This window comes from Sus scrofa, chromosome 1 (assembly GCF_054392235.1).
Source record: "Sus scrofa isolate SSC_HxYL_T2T_F1_AM1 chromosome 1, Sscrofa_HxYL_maternal_Yorkshire_Landrace_v2.0, whole genome shotgun sequence".
In the NCBI taxonomy this organism is placed as follows: Eukaryota; Metazoa; Chordata; class Mammalia; order Artiodactyla; family Suidae; genus Sus; species Sus scrofa.
This window is the reverse complement of record NC_139383.1, coordinates 261,107,631-261,126,811: the sequence shown is the minus strand read 5'-3', so window position 1 is coordinate 261,126,811 and position 19,181 is coordinate 261,107,631. Positions and strand designations below refer to the sequence as shown.

The window sequence follows — 19,181 nt, the reverse complement described above, 5'->3', positions numbered from 1 at the left end:
AGTGTGACCCCAGAAGCCAAAGTCACAGCTTCCTCCACATTACTACACACACACACACACACACGTGCACACACACACATTCACTATGCGAGACTGTCCTGAGCGAAGTCTCCAGGAGGCAGTTAGGGTGGACCAGAGACCCAGTGCTTGTGACAACGTGGGGACAGCAGTGCTGTTTCTTCTGGAATACATCCCGCATCTGCAGCAGAGTCCTCCTTGCCAATAGACGTGTCCCCATCCCATTCCTTATTTGGTATAGCCTGTGATAATAGTTTCAAAATGGGAACTATTTTTCTATTTGTGAGTTTGAAACATCAAGAGATTGCCAGCCATGCTGCAGCTCCGGTTCAACCCCTAGCCTGGGAACTTCCATAAGTCACAGGTGCAGCCCTAAAAAAGAAAAAAAAATTTACTTTTATACAAATGCAGCCATAAAATATAATTCAAATCTTTTTATAGAGGAGAGATGAAGGCCAAAGTTCTTAGGGTCCTCAGAAGTCACAATAAGGCCCTGTTTGTCTCTTAAAAAGGTAGGGAGAGCTTTTGTCTTTGTTTCCATGTGTTAAACCTACAGGTAACTGACTGACCTGATTGGAACATAGCCCAGCACAAGTCACTCTACCTGGTAGGAGGGAGGACTTTGGCCCACCCCAAAGGGGAAATATCAGCTTCACACTCATGCCACCGTAAAGAATGTGGTTTCCTATAAGAAAAGGTATTCTGTTTCAAGAATGTCCCCCCAAATTTGACTGTCTACCCTAAATGAAGCCCCCCTTATGATGCCCTGCCCAACACCTTCACCAACCCCAGGAAAACTAGTTGCCTCCACCTCTACCTCTCTGCTTCCTTAGCAGTTTGTTCCAGTGAGATTGTAACTGATCAAATGACAGTTTCCTACCCTGGGGGAGTGAGCTCCGTAAAGACAGAGTGAAGGAGCAGGCAGTAGAAATCTGGTCTACAGGAATAGCTGAAAGAGGGCTTAGCTCTGTTTAGGGGTGTGAGAAGGAGACTTTGATCTGGGTGTTAAAGCCTGGAGGTCTTCCTGGAGGAAGAGGTTTTTAACTGGGTTCAGGGAGGAGGAAGGACTCCAGGGGACAGAAAGAGGCAAAATGTACCAGCCTAGGAAGGACTTGGGTGTAGAGAAGAATATAGCAGGATATGAGCTGAAAAGAGAACAGGACAAGATCCTGGGCAGTGGTGGTAGGAGTGACACACATAGAGGAATTTGGATTTTACCCCTCAATCTGAGGCTCTTAGCCTCTGTCCACGGAGCAGCTGTAAAGGGCCTGTACTTGAGTGTTGGTGCCTTTTTCTGCAAAGAAGGTCCATGGTTTTCATCAGATTTCCAAAGGGTTTTTCTGTCTTAAATTGGTTAGGAGTCACTAGTGACAGAGAAGTATTTGAGCTCCTGGAGGGAGGAGTGCCACAGTCTAGAATGTGATCAAGACTGCTCTTTGGCCACTGGGCAGTGGGGGAATGTGCTGAAGGAGGAGTAGAGCTGTTGGGAATCTGTTTCAAGAGCCTAAGGAGTTGACGTGGGCTTAATATAGGGTAATAGCATCAAGAGGAGCATCGGAATTAGAAGACGTGGTAGCAGTGACATTAACAGGTGGCTTTCTGCACGGTGAGGGTGATGGAGAGGAGGAGAAAGTGACTCCAAGATTTCTAGTTTGTATCATGATCTTGTCATTGGATGGTTAACCCCTTATTTTTTAATTTGATAATTGCCTTATTTCCTCCTCCCATGTCGAGGATGTCGTTTTTTAAAAGGGAAATTATTTCATTTCAAACTTAAGAATGTTTTTTCAGGTTTAACATCTCTGATACGTACAAATTTCCACTTTCTGCTTTTCCTTTGAGCGCACTGTTGTCCTTGTGTCCTGTTCTGCAGTGACCCTGTGGCTCTGTTTGTCGAATCTATTTCTCTTGGTTTTCAATGCTTAGAGAACCTCTTTTAAAGTATGCACAGGAATATCAAGGCTCTTTGCTTTTCTAAATCCTGACTTTGACACCCTCCACAGCTACCCGCTCCCTTCCCCAGGGCTCAGCAGCTCGGACCGGCTGCCTTTCGGTCTTGAGGAGAATGGGGGCACGCCGTTCACCACCAAAGCTTCCGGAAGGCACCACCATCACCACCACCAGCACCAGCATCACACGAACTATGGCATCTCGCTGACCCTGGAGAACAAGGAAGGGCCTTCAAGGTCCCCAAACTCCAGCAGTAAATCCCTCACAAGTGAGTAGGGGTATAGGGGAAGGGGTGGGGGAGTGATGCAGCAGGGCTTTCCTAAATGCTCAAGACACTGGACACAGTGCAGCTCAGAACACTGGAAATGTCAGAGCTGGGTTACCCGGTCTGGGTGAGAGCAGACAAGAGCACTTGTGCATCAGGCAGGAGTGACCTAGGGATCATGGTTGACCAGGAGGCTCTGGATTTGTTCCAGAGGTGCAGCCATCTCTCTGCCTCCTTCTGGGCCAGTTCTCTGCTTCTGCTGCATCCAGCACTTGGCTCAATGATGGAACCGGAACCGCAACAGGGGAAGGGAGGTGGCTGGAATCTCTAATTCCCAACCACAGGAAAACCCATTCTGTTTCATGTCTGACATCCTGTCTCTGAGAGCAAAGTGTCAGGTAGATCCAGCACGCACTGTTACAGGTCCCAGTGAAAGACGTTTTTACGGAAATGGAGAGTAAGCCATTAGAAACATTTTTAGCAATATGACAGAGTGAAGTTCTATCTGTTAAAACTAATTAAAAATGTGGGCTTGGATTTTGTATGCCTGTTATTTTCTTTTTCTAAATTCATTTTTACTATATTTTACCAAAGAATGGGTCTGTGACAGGCTGTGGGGGAAGAATTTGTTCTTTAGCACATATGGTTTGAAAACGTGCTGAGGGAGAGGCGAGAGTCAGGAGCTTTGATTCTCCCTGTTAAACCGAGTCCCCTCTGGGATCCTTGGCTTTCTCATCTGTGAAATGGGGTAGAGGGTGTTGAGACGATGGCCAAGGAACATTCCAGCTCTGATGTCTCATGAGCCTGTGGTCTGCTGAAAAGGACGAGCCATTGAGCCTTCACCTGGAGACCCTGAGGAGCAGTTCTGGGTTGGCTGAGATAGAAATGGGAACTCAGCATCCACTTGGTGTTGAAAAAATCAGAACTCTGTCCCTTCATTGCTATCCACCCTGCCCTTCCCCTAGCCCAGGCATCATCCATTTTTTGTTTGTTTTTTTAGGGCTGCATTTGCGGCATATGTAAGTTCCCAGGCTAGGGGTCGAATCGGAGCTACAGCTGCCAGCCTACGCCACAGCCACAGCAACATGGGATCTGAGCTGCATCTGTGACCTCCACCACAGCTCATGACAATGCTGAATCCTTAACCCACTGAGCAAGGCCAGGGATTGAACCCACATCCTCGTGGATACTAGTCGGACATGTTACCGCTGAGCCACAACTGGAACTTCCCATCCGTTTGTATCTGGATAACCATAACATTTCTGTAAGGGGCACCTCCTCCAGGGCCGTCTCCACCTCATAGCTGTCAAAGCAGGAGCACTCGCTCACCAGATAGCTCTGACCAAATGCCTGAAGACCTCACCATGGTGCTTCACTGTCCTAGGATAAAGGCAACACTCCTGAGCATAGCCACATGTAGAAGCCTGGTCCCTGCCAAGGCTTCCAGCCTTCGCCCACATCCCTCACTACACTCTATCTAAAGGGAACTACGCTCCCCTCAAGAAGCACTGTTCCATGTCCCAGCTCTGTTCTTTGCACCTGCTGTTCCCTCTGCCTTGAATGCTTTTCTCCACCCTAGTGAACTCCTACACATCCTCCAGGAACCAGCTCAGAGGTTGTCACTGAAACTTTCTCCAACATCTCCTCCCAATTTCTGCCTTGGGAGTGCTTTCCCTCCTACTCCTATACAAGAAATATATCTTTGTTCACTCTTATATCAAGTATCTGCACAGGTGTCTGTCCCTGTCCCTTCCTGGACTAGAATTGTGTTTCATTCATCTTTTGATTCCAGCTTCCCAGATCTCAGTTTGCTAACATCACCTGGCACAAACTTTAAAGTGTAATGAATATTGAACACTTGATGAATATTTAATGTATTAATGGATAAAAACAAGCTAGTGGGAGCAGTGGTAGTAAACTAATCCAATGCACAGAAATCAGAATCAAGGAATGTGATTTAGAAACACAACATTTTTTTTGAGGGCCGCACCTATGGCATATGGAAGTTCCCAGGATAGGGGTCAAATTGGAGCTACAGCTGCCAGCCTATTCCACAGCCATAGCAGCTCACAGCAATGCCAGATCCCTGACCTACTGAGTGAGGCCAGGGATCGAACCTGCATCCTCATGGATACTAGTTGGGTTCGTTACCACTCTGCCACAACGGGAACTCCCTAGAAACATAGCATGGTTTTTAAGAGTACATTCCTTTGCCTGGTAGCCTGAACTCTCATCTTTCTACTTCATATAGTGCTTTTCCATTAATAAAGCATTTGTACATGAATTATTCACTTAATATTCACAGCAACTCTGTGAGGTAAGTAATTTTATTCCCATTTTAAAATGGCTCAGAGGCTCAGAGAAGTAATGTAACCTGCCCAGGGCCACCCAGCCCACATATGAGGGAGTTAGGCCTTGAAACTTGACCTTAAACGTTCTCATGTCCCATCTGCTAGTGCTTAACTGAAGGATTCAAGCTGCTGGAAGAGAGGCCAGGCAGAACAGCGCTGGGGGGTTGGACTCTGGCAAGCATCTTTCATCACCTACATCTCTCTGCCCTTTCAACTTTTCCTTCTTCAATTCCCTTGCAGAACTGAGTCCAGGAGGACCTGCCCTGTTCAGTGAAGCTGCTGCCCATCTGAAGAAGCTGGAACTGGAAACTGTGAAGGCTGCCGGACCCTGGCCTGCTCTGCACATCAACATAAATAAGGTACTGAGGACCAGAGCATGGTCCTGGGGCTCACATCAAACTTCTGATGATGACCCTGCCTGCCTCCGAAACCACGTGCTTTTGTCTTGGAGGGATTTCTATTCAATCTTTCCTGACATTTCTGCTCAGCATGTCTCTTTAGGAGCCGAAATGTACTTACATTCTTTTGGGGTGAATTACAACTGTCCCCAGTGCTGAGGCCAACGGGCTGGATCTGTCAGTGGTTTCTCCATCATTCTGGCTGAAAGTTCCACTAGGGAGGCATCCACATTTACCTCTTTCCATTTTCCCACATGTACTTCTTTCCATTTCCACCTCTCTCTGCTAGTCTGCACAGAGAGCAAATAGCCATAGACTGGGTGGTGACAGACACTGCTTTCTCCCTGTGCTGGAGGCTGGGAAGTCCAAGGTCAAAGTGCCAGATGATTTGGTTCCCTTGTGAGAGCCCTCTTCCTGGCTCGAAGCTGCTTGCCTTTTCATTGTGTCCTCACTTTCCAGAAGAGAGGGATCTTTCTCTCTTTCCCTTGTAAAGCCATTAATTCCGTCCTGAGGGCCCCACCGTCATGACCTCATCTAAATCTGACTACTTCTCTAAGGCCCCATGCCCAAACACCATCACACGGGTGGTTAGGGTTTCAGCATATGCATTTGGGGAGGACACCATTCAGTCCATAGCACCCTCTATCTCCTTCAAATAGTACCTGGCGCATCTAGATGGTCAGTAACTGTTTGCTAATGGAACAAAAGTGTGGGGGATTGAAGGAGGGAGGGAGGGAGGGAAAGGCAGAAGCTTTCCTCCAGCTTTCTTTTGTCTGGATCTTTCCTTATATCCAAATGGACAACCTTACAAAGGCCAAATTTTAGCTTAGAACTTAGAAAGCTGGTGCTGGATTCAATCTATCATTTCATTCAAGCTTTTCAGCATCCACAGAAAGGGAAATGGCTTGCTCAAGGTCACAGAGCAGGGGCTGAATCCTTGGGCCCCAACTCCTGGTCCAGTGCCCTTTGCATTCCAACATGCTTCTTCATTTTTCTGCACCACCGTATCTCAACTTAGGCCCTCATGGTATTTGGGGCTAATAATGTTGCAGAAGGGCTGTCCTGTGCATTGGAGGATGTTTTGCAGCATCTACCCCCTACATGCCAGTGGAACCCCCCACATCCAGGTATGACACCCAAACTGTCTCCAGACATTGCCAAATGTCCCCTGAAGGGCGAAATTGCCCCTGTTGGAGAGATCCACTGTTGCACACATAATTTAATCTTTAAAATCCCCATAGAAATAATCTTCTTTACTCATGGGTCATTTATTTCCCCCCCCCCCGCCCCCAATGGCTTAGCTTTGGCCCTTTATAAGAGGGAATAGGAAGAATTTGCCTGATCTTGCCTGGAAAGCTCCCCCTCCTTACCTGCAGTGGTGAATGTGGGAAGGTTATGCCTCCTGTCTGGGCTGCTTCTCCACCCCTAGACAAGCCTCTAGCCTACATTAGCCTTCCCAAGTTTCTCAGGAGACCCCCACTCCCTTGTGCTCCCACACCCCAGCAGGAGAACCTCAGGTCCCTGTGATCACTAATGGCTCCCCAATTCAAGACCCTGTTCACCCACTTTTTCTTTGACATTAGACTCCCTGATGGCCAGCTGGAAAAAATTCCTCCTACAGGATGGCACTCAGGTTCATTCCATCAGTAAATCTCTATTGAAACAGGCCTGTGCGAGGTGCTGGGAGTCAGCCCAATGCATTCTATGCCCCTGGGTGGGTGTTCTTGGTTTTCACCTTTTCTTCTGCAGTCCTCACAATGAATTGTTTTAACAGGGGCTTACCTGCAGTTTGGCAAAATCCAAAAATGTCTTGCAAGGAAGTATAGCATATAGTAGCAGAGGACTCACAAGCTCTATGTAACTTGTACGTGCCTTGAATAGTGGTGGGACGTCAACAGTGGTGGTTTGCTCTGGGTTAAGGTGTGGTGAGATAGCTGTGAGCTATTGAGCATTTCCCTGGAGCTCAAGCAATACGCCCCTCTTTTCTCCTCCACTCGAAGAAATGCATCAGTGAGCAAGTGGGCTAGAGTGATGTTAGATAACCTTGACTTTGTCCTAACACACAAGCAAAGTATATTACTTCACACTGTGATTCTTTAATATTCATAAAACAACCCTGGCAACAGTCTTCACAACTTAACACGATACCCCAATTGGGAACCCCTGGCTTTGATGGCTTTTAAGGGTTTTTTTTTTCAGCCTCAGGGATCAAGGATCCTCTGATTCTTCTGGGTTTGAATACATTAATGGCGAGAACTTGTACCAACATTATTGCAGAAATTTAAATCTCATCAGATTTCAAATGTGTACACAATTTGTATAAACAATTGAAAACTGCATCTGATCATTTCTTTATCCCCAAATGACATCCTCAAGCAGAAGGACTGTTTGCAATTACAATAATATCAAAGCCCAATTATCGTTCATTTGTATATTTTGAAATCTGTATTTCCATTTTGAATGATAAAACCTCTTTCCACAATTCAAATTGAATGTAAAAGACAAAACATGGTCAGGCAAAGAGAGAGAGTGTAACATCCTTGGAGCCTTCCTCTTGTTGTAATCCAGATGTTTATCCCTCATAGAGATGCCTTTTTTGCAAACATAATCATGTAATGAGACTCACATTTTCCAAAATTTACATTGGTCTTCACCTGAGTCAAGTCATAGAGCTGAACAGTGACTCCTGCTTTGTCAAATAGAATGGGATAAGCCAGCTTGAATTTTTAAATCCAAAAGCATTTTAGAATTAGTAAATCCAAGGAAAAAAAAACAATGTTGAATTCTCATTCTTTCCTTATTTTAGCAGTATTCGATTAAAAAAAAAAAATAGGTCCTCGGTCATTACTGTCAATGTAACTATATCCCCTTAAGCAATTGTCAAAAACCTCAACTAGGCTTTAGAACCAATTTAATTCTTGTATTTCAGCATACCATTCCCCCAAAATTAAATCTAATTAAAAAATTAACTCTTCATACACCAGGGGAAATACCCATGCTAGTATCAAACAGTTGTCTTAATATAACAGGATTTACAAATATAAATTATCCTGAAACTATACTTTAAAGCTTATCTTTTAAAATGTTACTTTTTTTTTTTTTTAGAGAATATTAAGTCTTTATATTACTGACTCCATTCAAAAGAGTCTGTTTTCTTTATACCAAACCTCATGGACTTTGGACTGTTAGTGTCCTCATATCTGATGCTCTCTTTTTAGTTATATTTTCTTTCTTTTCTTTTTTCTTTTTTCTTTTTTAGGGCCGCACCCATGGCATATGGAGGTTCCCAGGCTAGGGGCATATTTTCTCTTCTAACCAAAGACTCTAACATGAAAGTGCCATTCATATCTTTTCTTCCTTATATGATGCTGATAATCTTATGAGGAAAGAAACTGAGCCTCAGAGAGGTTAAGGGGAGCCAGTGTGGCTGGGTGGTCAGGGGCACTAACTTTGGAGTCACCCAGTCTTGGGTGAGAATCTTGGTTCTTTTGTGTACTTCCTGTGTGACCTTGGGCAAGTGACTTAGCATCTCTCTGCAGGGTTTTTCTCTTCTATACAATGGGGATGGTGATAGTATAGCCCTTCAAATAGGATGGTTAAGTGGGACATGCATAGGGAAATCCCCCTCCCCCGCCCCACTTCCCACCCTTCCCCGTCATTATCATCATCACCATCATCACCTTTTTATGATGCTAGTAAGGGAAAGAGGTGAGATTCAAATCCAGATCTTCTTTGTTCATCTTGCCGTTTCATGAAATTGCTGAGTTCAGCTTTTTACAAATGTACTCTACGTGTTTGGCGGTCCCACTGGGAAACTGCATTCTATGGCCTCTTTTCTTTGTTCAGTGATGTCAATCAGCCAATGGCCCTGAGTGTCCCTTAGGGCTTTCATAATACTCCTGCTGTGTGTATCAATGTGCTCAATAGGACATTTGAATTAGTGAATGCAATTAATTTTGGAACTTACAGGATTTGAGTCTTTTAGAACATTTTGTACCTGCCCTGGTACATTGTGGCTAATTAAGTCCTGAGGTCACAAATTGACTTTTAGCAATTATATGGTCTGGTGTCTTTCTTTCTTTCTTTCCTTTTTTTTTTCTTTTTTGCTTTTTTAGGGCTGCACCCGCGGTATATGGAGGTTCTCAGGCTAGGGGTCTAATCAGAGTTATAGCTGCCAGCCTATACCACAGCTCACAGCAACGCTGGATCCTTAATCCACTGAGCAAGGCCAGGGATCGTACCCGCAACCTCATGGTTCCTAGTTGGATTCGTTGCTGCTGTGCCACAACAGGAACTCTGGTCTGGTATCTTTTCTATTAAACACACGTCTTCCAATAACTATGTATTATTATAATCCTCTTAGGCAGATTTTTATTGAGCACCTGCTCTGTGCTGAGCATCATGTCAGCACTGGGATATGCAATGACCACAACAGGCATCTTAACAATAAGAAATTTTCCAGAAAGTGATGTGTGTCCAATCAAAGATGATGTCAAGTTATTTACGTAGATGAGTATTTTTAATAGTTATATAACTATCATAACGCATATTATAATAAACACAATAGTCACCAAGTTTGTGATTTCAAAGATATCATTGCTTGGGACACACTTACCATACGTAGTCCCAGGGTAATCTACCTTAACTGGATTATATGAATTACAGGTACACATTTAGTTAATCCATGAGAAATGGCAAAGATAGGAAAGGTGGTACCAGATTATTGAAGTCTGAGACACTCGATACAACGAGGCAACCTAGAAGCAGATTTCTCATGAAGAATCACAACTTCCTTCAAGACTTACTGTGAAAATACCAATAAATACTTTGGACTCTTTCCCTTGACCCAACAAGTCACAGAATTGAGTCTTTATATGTAAGAAGTGGCCGTTATAGGGAAAGGAGCTTTGCACTTGTGTATAGGAAATTCAGGGCTTGAGTCCTGGTTCTGCCACTGGCTCTAACTCCATGGGTCTCCAAGAGCCCGTCTTCTGGCTCACGGGCTTCCTCAGGCATCCTCCCCCTGCCTCACCAGAGACTAAAGGCTATGCTTCTGAATCCTTGGCAGGTAGTAAAAGCACTGGTACACGTATAAGGAGTTGGTGACACCCTTGTCTGGAGGTTTAAGCCTGTGTGTTATGGGCAGTGATGATTGATGGGAGACATTCACGTAAGTTTTCTTGGTTCTTTGTTTACAATCTGTGGCGTGTATTTTGATTCATCTCAGGCCGAAGAAAAAAAAGTTTCCGAGAAGACTCTCCAGACCCCGCTCTTGCCTTCCCCCGTGGCTGACCATGTGAAGTGTAACATTTTGAAAGCCCAGCTGGAGAATGCTTCCCGAATGAGTGCCCAGGTACGTGCAGAGTGTGCGTGTCCTTGATCTCCCATGTCCGTGGTTTCCTCGGTGCCACGCGGAAGAAAGAGCCACCCTAGGACTGAGATGCTGTGTCAGTCAGGGTCCAACTGGGAGACAGGAACCACACCTGTTACATGAACAGAGCTTTGACTAGAAGGAGTTATTAACCAGTGTGGTTATTAGTTGGGAGAGTGAAAGGGCCAGCTCTGTTCACTGTGGTGGGTATGAGCCCCCCCCCCCGATGCATCTTCCTTTGCCTCCCGTGTGTATTCAGCTGGCGCGGATGGCTGAGTGGGTGTCCCTCCCTTCCCCACCATTCTTTGTGGGACTCACCAGAGGGAGGAGGACAAGGCTTCTGTCAAAATCATATGACATAATTCCTCCCAGGCTTGGTACACTGATGGAAAAGAAGGGACAGATTCTAAACTCTGTGTAAGCTGTAAGTGCCATGTGAGCATAGAGCTGACTATTATTCCTGAGCTAAAATGCGAGGTGGGGGATGAGCCTGTGGGTTCGGCGTTTCCCACACCATCCTTTTCTCATTCAGACATGAGCTGGCACATGGCAGGCGCTCGGTAAGAGTATGAATGCAAAGCATTGATTGTATTTGAGTGATTTATGTGTTAAGCTCCATGATGGGGAATGACTCAAGAAAACATTCTTTTTGTTAAATTAAATAAACACCAGGAAAAAAAGTTGTTATTGCCTGAGTACTTGATGATCTATCTCTTTGATACACCTTCACATTTCTCTAATCCTTTGAACGTGGGAGACTTGAAAACATTTTTGCCTGCCAAGATATTCCATTTTGACTAACCTGCCTGTTTGCTTTCACAGGTTGGAAAAGAGGAATCAACCTTTGTAAATATCAATAAGAAATCCAGTCTTCAGGACGCTAATGTAAGGTCTGTTGCTTCTTGTTTGAATGGGGAAACAATAGTATCATCAACATTATCCTCAAAACATTCCTCACGAGGGCACTTGCAAATAAAATAGGAAAAAGAAAAGTGGGAGAAAATGTGAGCCTGAAGAGAGAGACAAAGACTGTCTTCGCTTCCTTTATGCCTCAAAAATGCTGCTTGTTCTCTGTTCTAATATTTCTTTTTTTTTCCTTCTTTTTTTTCTTTTTGTCTTTTTGCCTTTCCTAGGGCCACTCCCTCAGCATGTGGAGGTTCCCAGGCTAGGGGTCTAATCAGACCTATAGCCGCCGGCCTACACCACAGCCACAGCCACAGCCACAGCAACGCGGGATCCGAGCCGCGTCTGCAACCTACACCACAGCTCACAGCAACACCGGATCCTTAACCCGCTGAGCGAGGCCAGGGATCGAACCCGCAACCTCACGGTTCCCAGTCGGATTCATTAACCACTGAGCCACAACGGGAACTCCACTGTTTTAATATTTCTACCTGCTGTCCCAACAAAGAAATCACCTTGAGTTGCTTCTCAAGCATGTAAATCTGACCTTGTCATTTCCTTGCTTAAAGTCAAAGGGGAGTCCGGACTCCCTAACAGAGCATAGAGGGGGCTTTAAGACTTGACTTCTGCTCGCCATCCCAGCTCAGTTCATCCCTCTTCCTGGGGTCCATTCACCTGCTCCTCGTCTGAGCTCCTTGGAGTACTAGAACCACCGATGGTTTTTAACGCCTCCAGGCCACCACTAACACAACAGAGGACAACCTTCCCTTCCTGATCTCATAGAAAGCAGACCTCTTCCCCTCTCCGCCCAAGTGAGTAACAACCTATAGATCACGGCAGCCCCATTGACACCTTGGCAGTCTGCCAACACTGTGGAGGGGATGGTCTCCCTAGGATAGAGGTTCCTAAAGGGAGTCCAAGGAGCACTGCATCCAAATCTTTTTTTTTTTTTTTTTTTTTTTTGTCTTTTGTCTTTTTGTCTTTTGTTGTTGTTGCCATTTTTGGGCCGCTCCCGCGGCATATGGAGGTTCCCAGGCTAGGGGTTGAATCGGAGCTGTAGCCACCGGCCTACGCCAGAGCCACAGCAACTCGGGATCCGAGCCGCGTCTGCAACCTACACCACAGCTCACGGCAACACCGGATCGTTAACCCACTGAGCAAGGGCAGGGACTGAACCCGCAACCTCATGGTTCCTAGTCGGATTCGTTAACCACTGCGCCACGACGGGAACTCCTGCATCCAAATCTTGTTAAAACCAAAGACTCTGGTCCTCCTCCAGACCTTTCAGATCCTTTGGTGGGGGAGTGGGGGGTGTTGGGGGGCTGGGTGGGGTTGGGGGACTGGAGGGCTTAGGGGGAGAGGCCAGGAACAAGAATGTCAACAGGCAGCCCAGGTGATCTAGGAACCACTTCCCTGGGGGAATTCTTACCGTCACTGCTAAAAATAAAAGTTAATATTTCCCTATGTGCTCTTCTGATGCCCAGGCCTTGTCCTTGGTATAAATTTGTCTTACACCAAAGGCACATACCCAGCTGCCTCCTGGGCTTGTTGAAACCTTAATTTATCTCTTCTCACCCTACATACTATCCCTTCATCTGTTTTCCAGTCTTGGTGAATAGCATTGTTACCTGCCTGTTATCCAGACCTGAGGCCTGGGAGTCCTTGACTTTCTTCTACTTCATGCCCTCAGCTATATGATCACCAAGTCCTGGCAATTTGACTTTCATGTAATCTCTCACATCTGTCCCCTCCTCTTCATGACCCTTACTCTCAGCCTTCACCATTTCTCATCCTGGAGAACTGCTGCTACTGTCTTTTAAGATGCTCCTGTCTGGCCTGCTCTTAACAGCATCCTTTGTTGCTCTAACGGCCTTTCTAAAATGCAGGTCAGGGAGTTCCTGTTGTGGCTCAGTGGGTTAAGAATCCAACTAGTTCCTGTCGTGGCTCAGTGGTTAATGAATCTGACTAAGAACCATGAGGTTGCACGTTCGATCCCTGGCCTTGCTCAGTCAGTTAAGGATCCAGCGTTGCTGTGAGCTGTGCTGCAGGTTGCAGACGCGGCTGGGAGCCCACGTTGCTGTGGCTGTGGTGTAGGCTTGGCAGCTGCAGCTCCAATTAGACCCCTAGCCTGGGAACCTCCATATGCCAAAGGTGCGGCCCTAGAAAAGACAAAAAGAAAAAAAAAAAAAAAGAGAGAATCCAACTAGTATTCATGAGAATGCATGTTTGTTTCTTGCCCTCACTCAGCGGGTTAAGGCTCCAACGTTGGTCGAAGATGCGGCTCAGATCTGGTGTTGCTGTGGCTGTGGTGTAGGTTGCAGATGTGGCTCAGATCCCACATTGCTGTGGCTGTGGTGTAGGCTGTCAGCTGTAGCTCCCATTCGACCCCTAGCCTGGGAACTTCCATATGCTGCAGGTGCAGCCCTAAAAAGAAAAAAATGATAATAAAAGAAAATGCAAGTCTGAGCATGCCACCCCTTTGCCTAAAACCTTCAGCGACTGCCTTTGCCTTCAGTGTAAACAGCTCAGCCTGAGGCACCTCTTGCCCTGGCCCCTGCTTTCCCATCTAGTCATGGTCCCTTGCCCTCCTGCAGGGACCTTAGCCATCAGCCGTTCTGGGTCTCCACTTTGACTCCCACCTTAAAACTCTTCCCTCCATCTGGTTAAGTGTAAACCCCTCCTTGAAGCTTCCCAGACCCCACCCATTCCACACAAGGACAGTTATGTGGTCTCCTGTGTGTTCTTCCATGGACTCTGTTCCACTGACTCTGGGGTCCCAGCTTGAGGAGATCATGAAGCTGGAATATGTTGACTGCAGTTTCAGATTTGCTCACATGTTTAATTAGCCATCGTTTTATTGGGCACAGACAAGAAGGGGAAATGGAGGCCCAGAGGTATTCACTGTCTTGGTGGAGGTCCCTGGCTGAGAACCTCAACTTGTTTTGATGCCCATTGGTCCCAGTAGGTAATTTCTGATTGTTTAAGTGGAATCAGTCATGACCACTACAAAAAAAAAAAAATGTGTAAAAGCTTTTTCTTAAAAGTCATTGTTTTGAGTAAGCCCATGGGTGAGCTGGTATATTTTCTTGAGGAAATATGAAAAGGAAGCTTAGTTGTTTTGTTTTGTTTTGTTTTGTTTTGTTTTGTTTTGTCTTTCCAGGGCCACACTAGTGGCATATGGAGTTTCCCAGGCTAGGGGTCAAATTGGAGCTGTAGCCACCCTAGTCTACATCATGGCCACTGCAATGCAGGATCCAAGTCATGTCTGCGACCTACCCCACTAATCACAGCAACGCCAGATCCTTAACCCGCTGAGCCAGGCCAGGGATCAAACCTGCATCCTCATGGATACCAGTCAGATTCGTTTCCACTGAGCCATGACAGGAACTCCAGGAAGCTTAATTTTTAACATTTTCACCTGGACATAGAATTAAAATGTTTTAGAGCCAGTCTCGAAGGTTTTCTGATGTTAATTTTTTTTAGCATTAACTACTCTATCATTCTTTCTCTTTTTAAAAAATATATTTTCAGTCCTTGCTTACTATATTTTTTCCCTATGTTTTTTTGTTTGCTTGTTTTTTTTGTTTGTTTGTTTGTTTTTGTTGTTTTGGATTTTCTGTGATGTTTTAAAAGAATTATATATGGAGTTCCTGTCGTGGAGCAGTGGTTAACGAATCCGACTAGGAACCATGAGGTTGCGGGTTCGGTCCCTGCCCTTGCTCAGTGGGTTAACGATCCGGCGTTGCCCTGAGCTGTGGTGTAGGTTGCAGACGCGGCTCGGATCCTGCGTTGCTGTGGCTCTGGCGTAGGCCGGTGGCTACAGCTCCAATTGGACCCCTAGCCTGGGAACCTCCATATGCCGCTGGAGTGGCTCAAGAAATAGGAAAAAGACAAAAAAAAAATAAAAAGAATTATATGTAATAAGTAGAGTGAAGAGGAGAGAAAAAATGGGTATCTTGACCATCAATAGTATTAAGGTAGAAATGAACTGAGAAAGCAGTCCTTACAGCCAAACCCAGACCATAAGCCTTATTGGTGGTGTTCTGCTTTTCTGGTGTGTCTCCAGAAGTCCCATTCCTATACGTGTGGAAACTACCCAGCCAGCTGTGGAGAAGCCGGAAATCAAGCCTCCTCGAGTGAGGAAGTTAACAAGACAATACAGTTTGTGAGTTCTGTGCTGCAAGTGTTTCAATTATAACAACAAAGGTGCTGCTAAATGTCCAGTTATAAATGCTTTGTAGCCCTGCATCCCATTCCCAACGAGCCATCCCCCAAATACGGTCTGTTTGCAATTTCTCCCTGAAAACATGACATAGTTGGCATGTGTATTCATTATTGGTTGCTATCTAACACATGACTATAAGTTTTAGTGGCTTAAAACAATCCACATTTATTACCTCACCGTTTATGTGGGTTGGGAGTCCAGGCATGGCTTAGCTGTGTCTTCTTGGTCAGAATCTCTCTTAAGGCTGTTGGCAAGGGCTGCAGTCTCATCTGAAAGCTCTTTCAGGCACTTTGGGACAGGATTCAGTTCCTCGAGGATTCAGTTCTCTCCGACAGAGGGCATCATTCCTTGCTGGCTGTTGGCTGGAGGTTGCCCTTAGTTCCACGTCATGTGGCTCTCTCTCACTTTCTCCATCAGAGAAAACACACAAGAAGAGCTAGGGAGAACGCTAGAAAGGCAACATCACAGTCTTTTATAACCTGATCTTACAAAGGACATCCCATCATTTTTTCCTGATTCTGTTCATTAGAAGGAGGTCACTAGATCCAGCCCATGCTCAAGGGGAACAAATATCAGAGAGGGACACAGGGAGCCATAGTGATGCTGCCTCCATGGTCCCTTATTGAAAAGGCAGCATTTCAACAGAGCCAGAGTTAATCACTGAGTTGTAGGAGGAGCCACATTCCAAAGTGTCCCAGAACCACCAGGGCCCGTTCAGTTCTGTTCTGCTTAAGAAAAGTTCCTTGGGTACCCTGTGCATAGGGCTATTCTAGGCACCATGGAGGAAGAACAAAATGATTTTAACAATTCTCATGTGAGGATTCACAATTTATTAAGCGGGAAAGGCAGATTGCAAATAATTATAATCCAAAGAAGACAGGAAAATGCTGCAGAAGGGTGGTGGTATATTAATGCCATCACAATGGTAGTTCCCATTTCTTGACCTCATTTGTGGCCTAGGCATCGTGCTTGGATATATAATTGGTCAGAGGTGCAGGGGAATCTTTGGGTGCTGTGGAAAGCGTGGGGCTCTGGGGTTAGAAAGGCTTCTCAGTTTACGGTTGTAACCTCTTGGGAAAATTACTCTTCAAACCTTTCCTTCTTCATCTGTACAATGGGTGAGAGTTTTGTGAGGGTAAATATGAGATAATGTGGGTAAAGCCCTCGATAGGAACCTGGCTGAAGGATAGTTAGTTCCCCTTCCTTCCTTCTGAAAAGGTCAAGCTTGGAGTTCCCATTGTGGCTCAGTGGGTTAAGACCCCAACTAGTATCCACGAGGATGCAGGTTCGATCCCTGGCCTCCCTCAGTGGGTTAAAGATCTGGCGTTGCTGCAAGCTGTGGCACAGGTCTCAGATGCAGCTTGGATTTGGTGTGGCTGTGGCTGTGTCTGTGTCTCTAGCTACAGCTCCGATTTGACCCCTAGCCTGGGAACTTCCATATGCCAAAGGTGCGGCCTAAAAAGAAAAGGTCAAGTTTGGAGTTCCCGTCGTGGCGCAGCAAAAACAATCGGACTAGGAACCATGAGGTTGCCGGTTTGATCCCTGGCTTCACTCAGTGGCTTAAGGATCTGGCATTGACATGAGCTGAGGTGTAGGTCGCAGAGGTGGCTCCAATCTGGCATGGCCGTTGCTGTGGCTGTGGCATAGGCTAGCAGCTATAGGTCTGATTCGACTCCTAGCCTGAGAACCTCTGTATGCCGCGGGTGCAGCCCTCAAAAGACAAAAGACCAAAAAAAAAAAAAAAAAAAGTCAAGTTTAGGAGGTACCAAGAGCACGAAGCATAGGATAAGGAGCATGACTCCAGATGCACTTCCAAGCATCCATCTCAGGCCTGCCACGTGTACCTTATGAAAAGGGGAAGAAGCAGGAAGGTGCAGTTTCAGGGCAGACACATCCCACCTCATTAGCCTTAATAGAAATTTCTGGACAGTGTAGCAACTATATTTCCTAGGAAAGCCCAAACGAGTAAGATTCAGATAATTAACACTCCTAATGATCTCTGGGGGACAAATTAAACCATGAAAAATCTGCTCCTCTGAGGACAAAGCTAGCAGGATTAGCCTTTCCTTTCACATCTAAAATCTCAAAATGTCATCACCCATTCAGGATAGGTAATCACGTTGGAAACAATGACTAATATATGGTCTGAAAGGAAAGAAAATTTAACTAACTCCCCAAATTGCCTCTTCTAAGAAAACCCTTTTCAAACCTCTAACTTAACATGTGTATTTCTTAAGACCCCCCCCCCCCAAAGTATTCTGCTTGGAAAAAATCAAAGAATGGCAGCATTTTCCCCATTAGTAGAAAATAGGCAAACTGATGGATGGGATTTTCCCAGCTTTAAGTCTTTGTCCTGTAAATAGCTGTTGTATTGTCACCAGTGGCTACTACTTCTTTGCTCATCTCTTCTGCTCATAGATAGTGATAAAGTTTATGTGGTTAAAGAATACAGATTGAACAGTATAGCACAGGGAACTATATCCAATCTCCTGGGATAGACCATGATGGAAAAAATAATATAAAAAAAGAATGTGTGTATATATATATGTATCACTTTGCTCTATGGCAGAAATTGGCACAATATTGTAAATCAACTATAATTTTTTTTTAAAAAAAGAATACAGATTAGAAAAACTCAGATTTCTCATTTCCCAAAAAAAAATCATTATTTTTGAGATCTGGGGGGATACGTGAGTCCTTTCGGCAGTTACAGCAGTCATAGTTCCTAGGCCAGAATTCTGTGTATTTGTTTGGGTTTTAGGGTACTCCATCAAAAGCACTGTGATGTTTCAGCTGTCTGAACAAGTTCTCAAATTGCTCCTTTTTAGGCTATAAACCAAAGCCCCAATTGTGTTCTTTTCTTGAAATACAACCTAGGGAGGAACAGTGGGGCTTCTATGCGTAGAATGAAGGGAGAAGCGAATTCTGTAAAGAGTTTAAGACAGGTAAAAGTGTCATCTTTCTGTTGATATCAGCTGGTATGTTTAGAAAATGACAAGCTACTCTATTTTTTCCCAGAAATATAACTTTACTATTTGTTTAAACTTAGTGTAGGAGTTCCCATTGTGGCTCAGTGGAAACGAATCTGACTAGTAACCATGAGGTTGCGGGTTCGATCCCTGGCCTTGCTTGGTGAGTTAAGGATTCGGCGTTGCTGTGAGCTGTGGTTTAGGCTGGCAGCTGTAGCTCTGATTCAACCCCTAGCCTGGGAACCTCCATATTCCTGGGTGCAGCCTTAAAAAGCAGAAAGTAAATCAATAAAAATAAACATAGTATAAAAATCTGGGAGTTCCCTGGTGGTGCAGCAGGTTAAGGACCTGGTGGTGTCACTGTTGTGGCTCGGGTCGCTGCTGTGGTGCAGGTTCAGTCCCTAGCCCTGGAATGCTTGTGAGTGCAGCCAAAAAACCCCCCAAAAAACAAAAACTTAGTGTAAAAATCTAAAAATATTCAATTAAGGCAGAAAAGCCCAAAGAGAAAATTAATTCTCCAGAATCACACCATCAAAAATAACCAATGTTCACACTTATGACTGTTACTCTAGACTTTTTTTTCCTTGTTTATGTATCGTTAAAATAGAAAGAAATTTTTTTTTTTTTTTTTGTCTTTTTAGGGCCGCATTTGAGGCATATGGAAGTTCCCAGGCTAGGGGTCAAATCAGAACTGTAGCTGCTGGCCTACACCACAGCCACAGCAATTCAGC

At 45.2% G+C, this 19,181-nt stretch overlaps 1 protein-coding gene across 6 annotated transcripts in view; it reads left to right on the top strand.

Annotated features, from left to right (window-relative positions):
* EPB41L4B (erythrocyte membrane protein band 4.1 like 4B) overlaps nucleotides 1-19,181 on the top strand; it is a 142,278-nt gene that overhangs the window by 98,415 nt on the left and 24,682 nt on the right. For all 6 annotated transcript variants that reach the window (XM_084992163.1, XM_021067313.2, XM_084992162.1 and 3 more), the window contains 5 exons: nucleotides 2,022-2,236; nucleotides 4,825-4,943; nucleotides 10,210-10,335; nucleotides 11,176-11,243; nucleotides 15,323-15,421. In XM_084992163.1, the coding sequence (XP_084848289.1) occupies nucleotides 2,022-2,236; nucleotides 4,825-4,943; nucleotides 10,210-10,335; nucleotides 11,176-11,243; nucleotides 15,323-15,421 (627 nt within the window). The remainder of the gene's footprint in view (nucleotides 1-2,021; nucleotides 2,237-4,824; nucleotides 4,944-10,209; nucleotides 10,336-11,175; nucleotides 11,244-15,322; nucleotides 15,422-19,181) is intronic.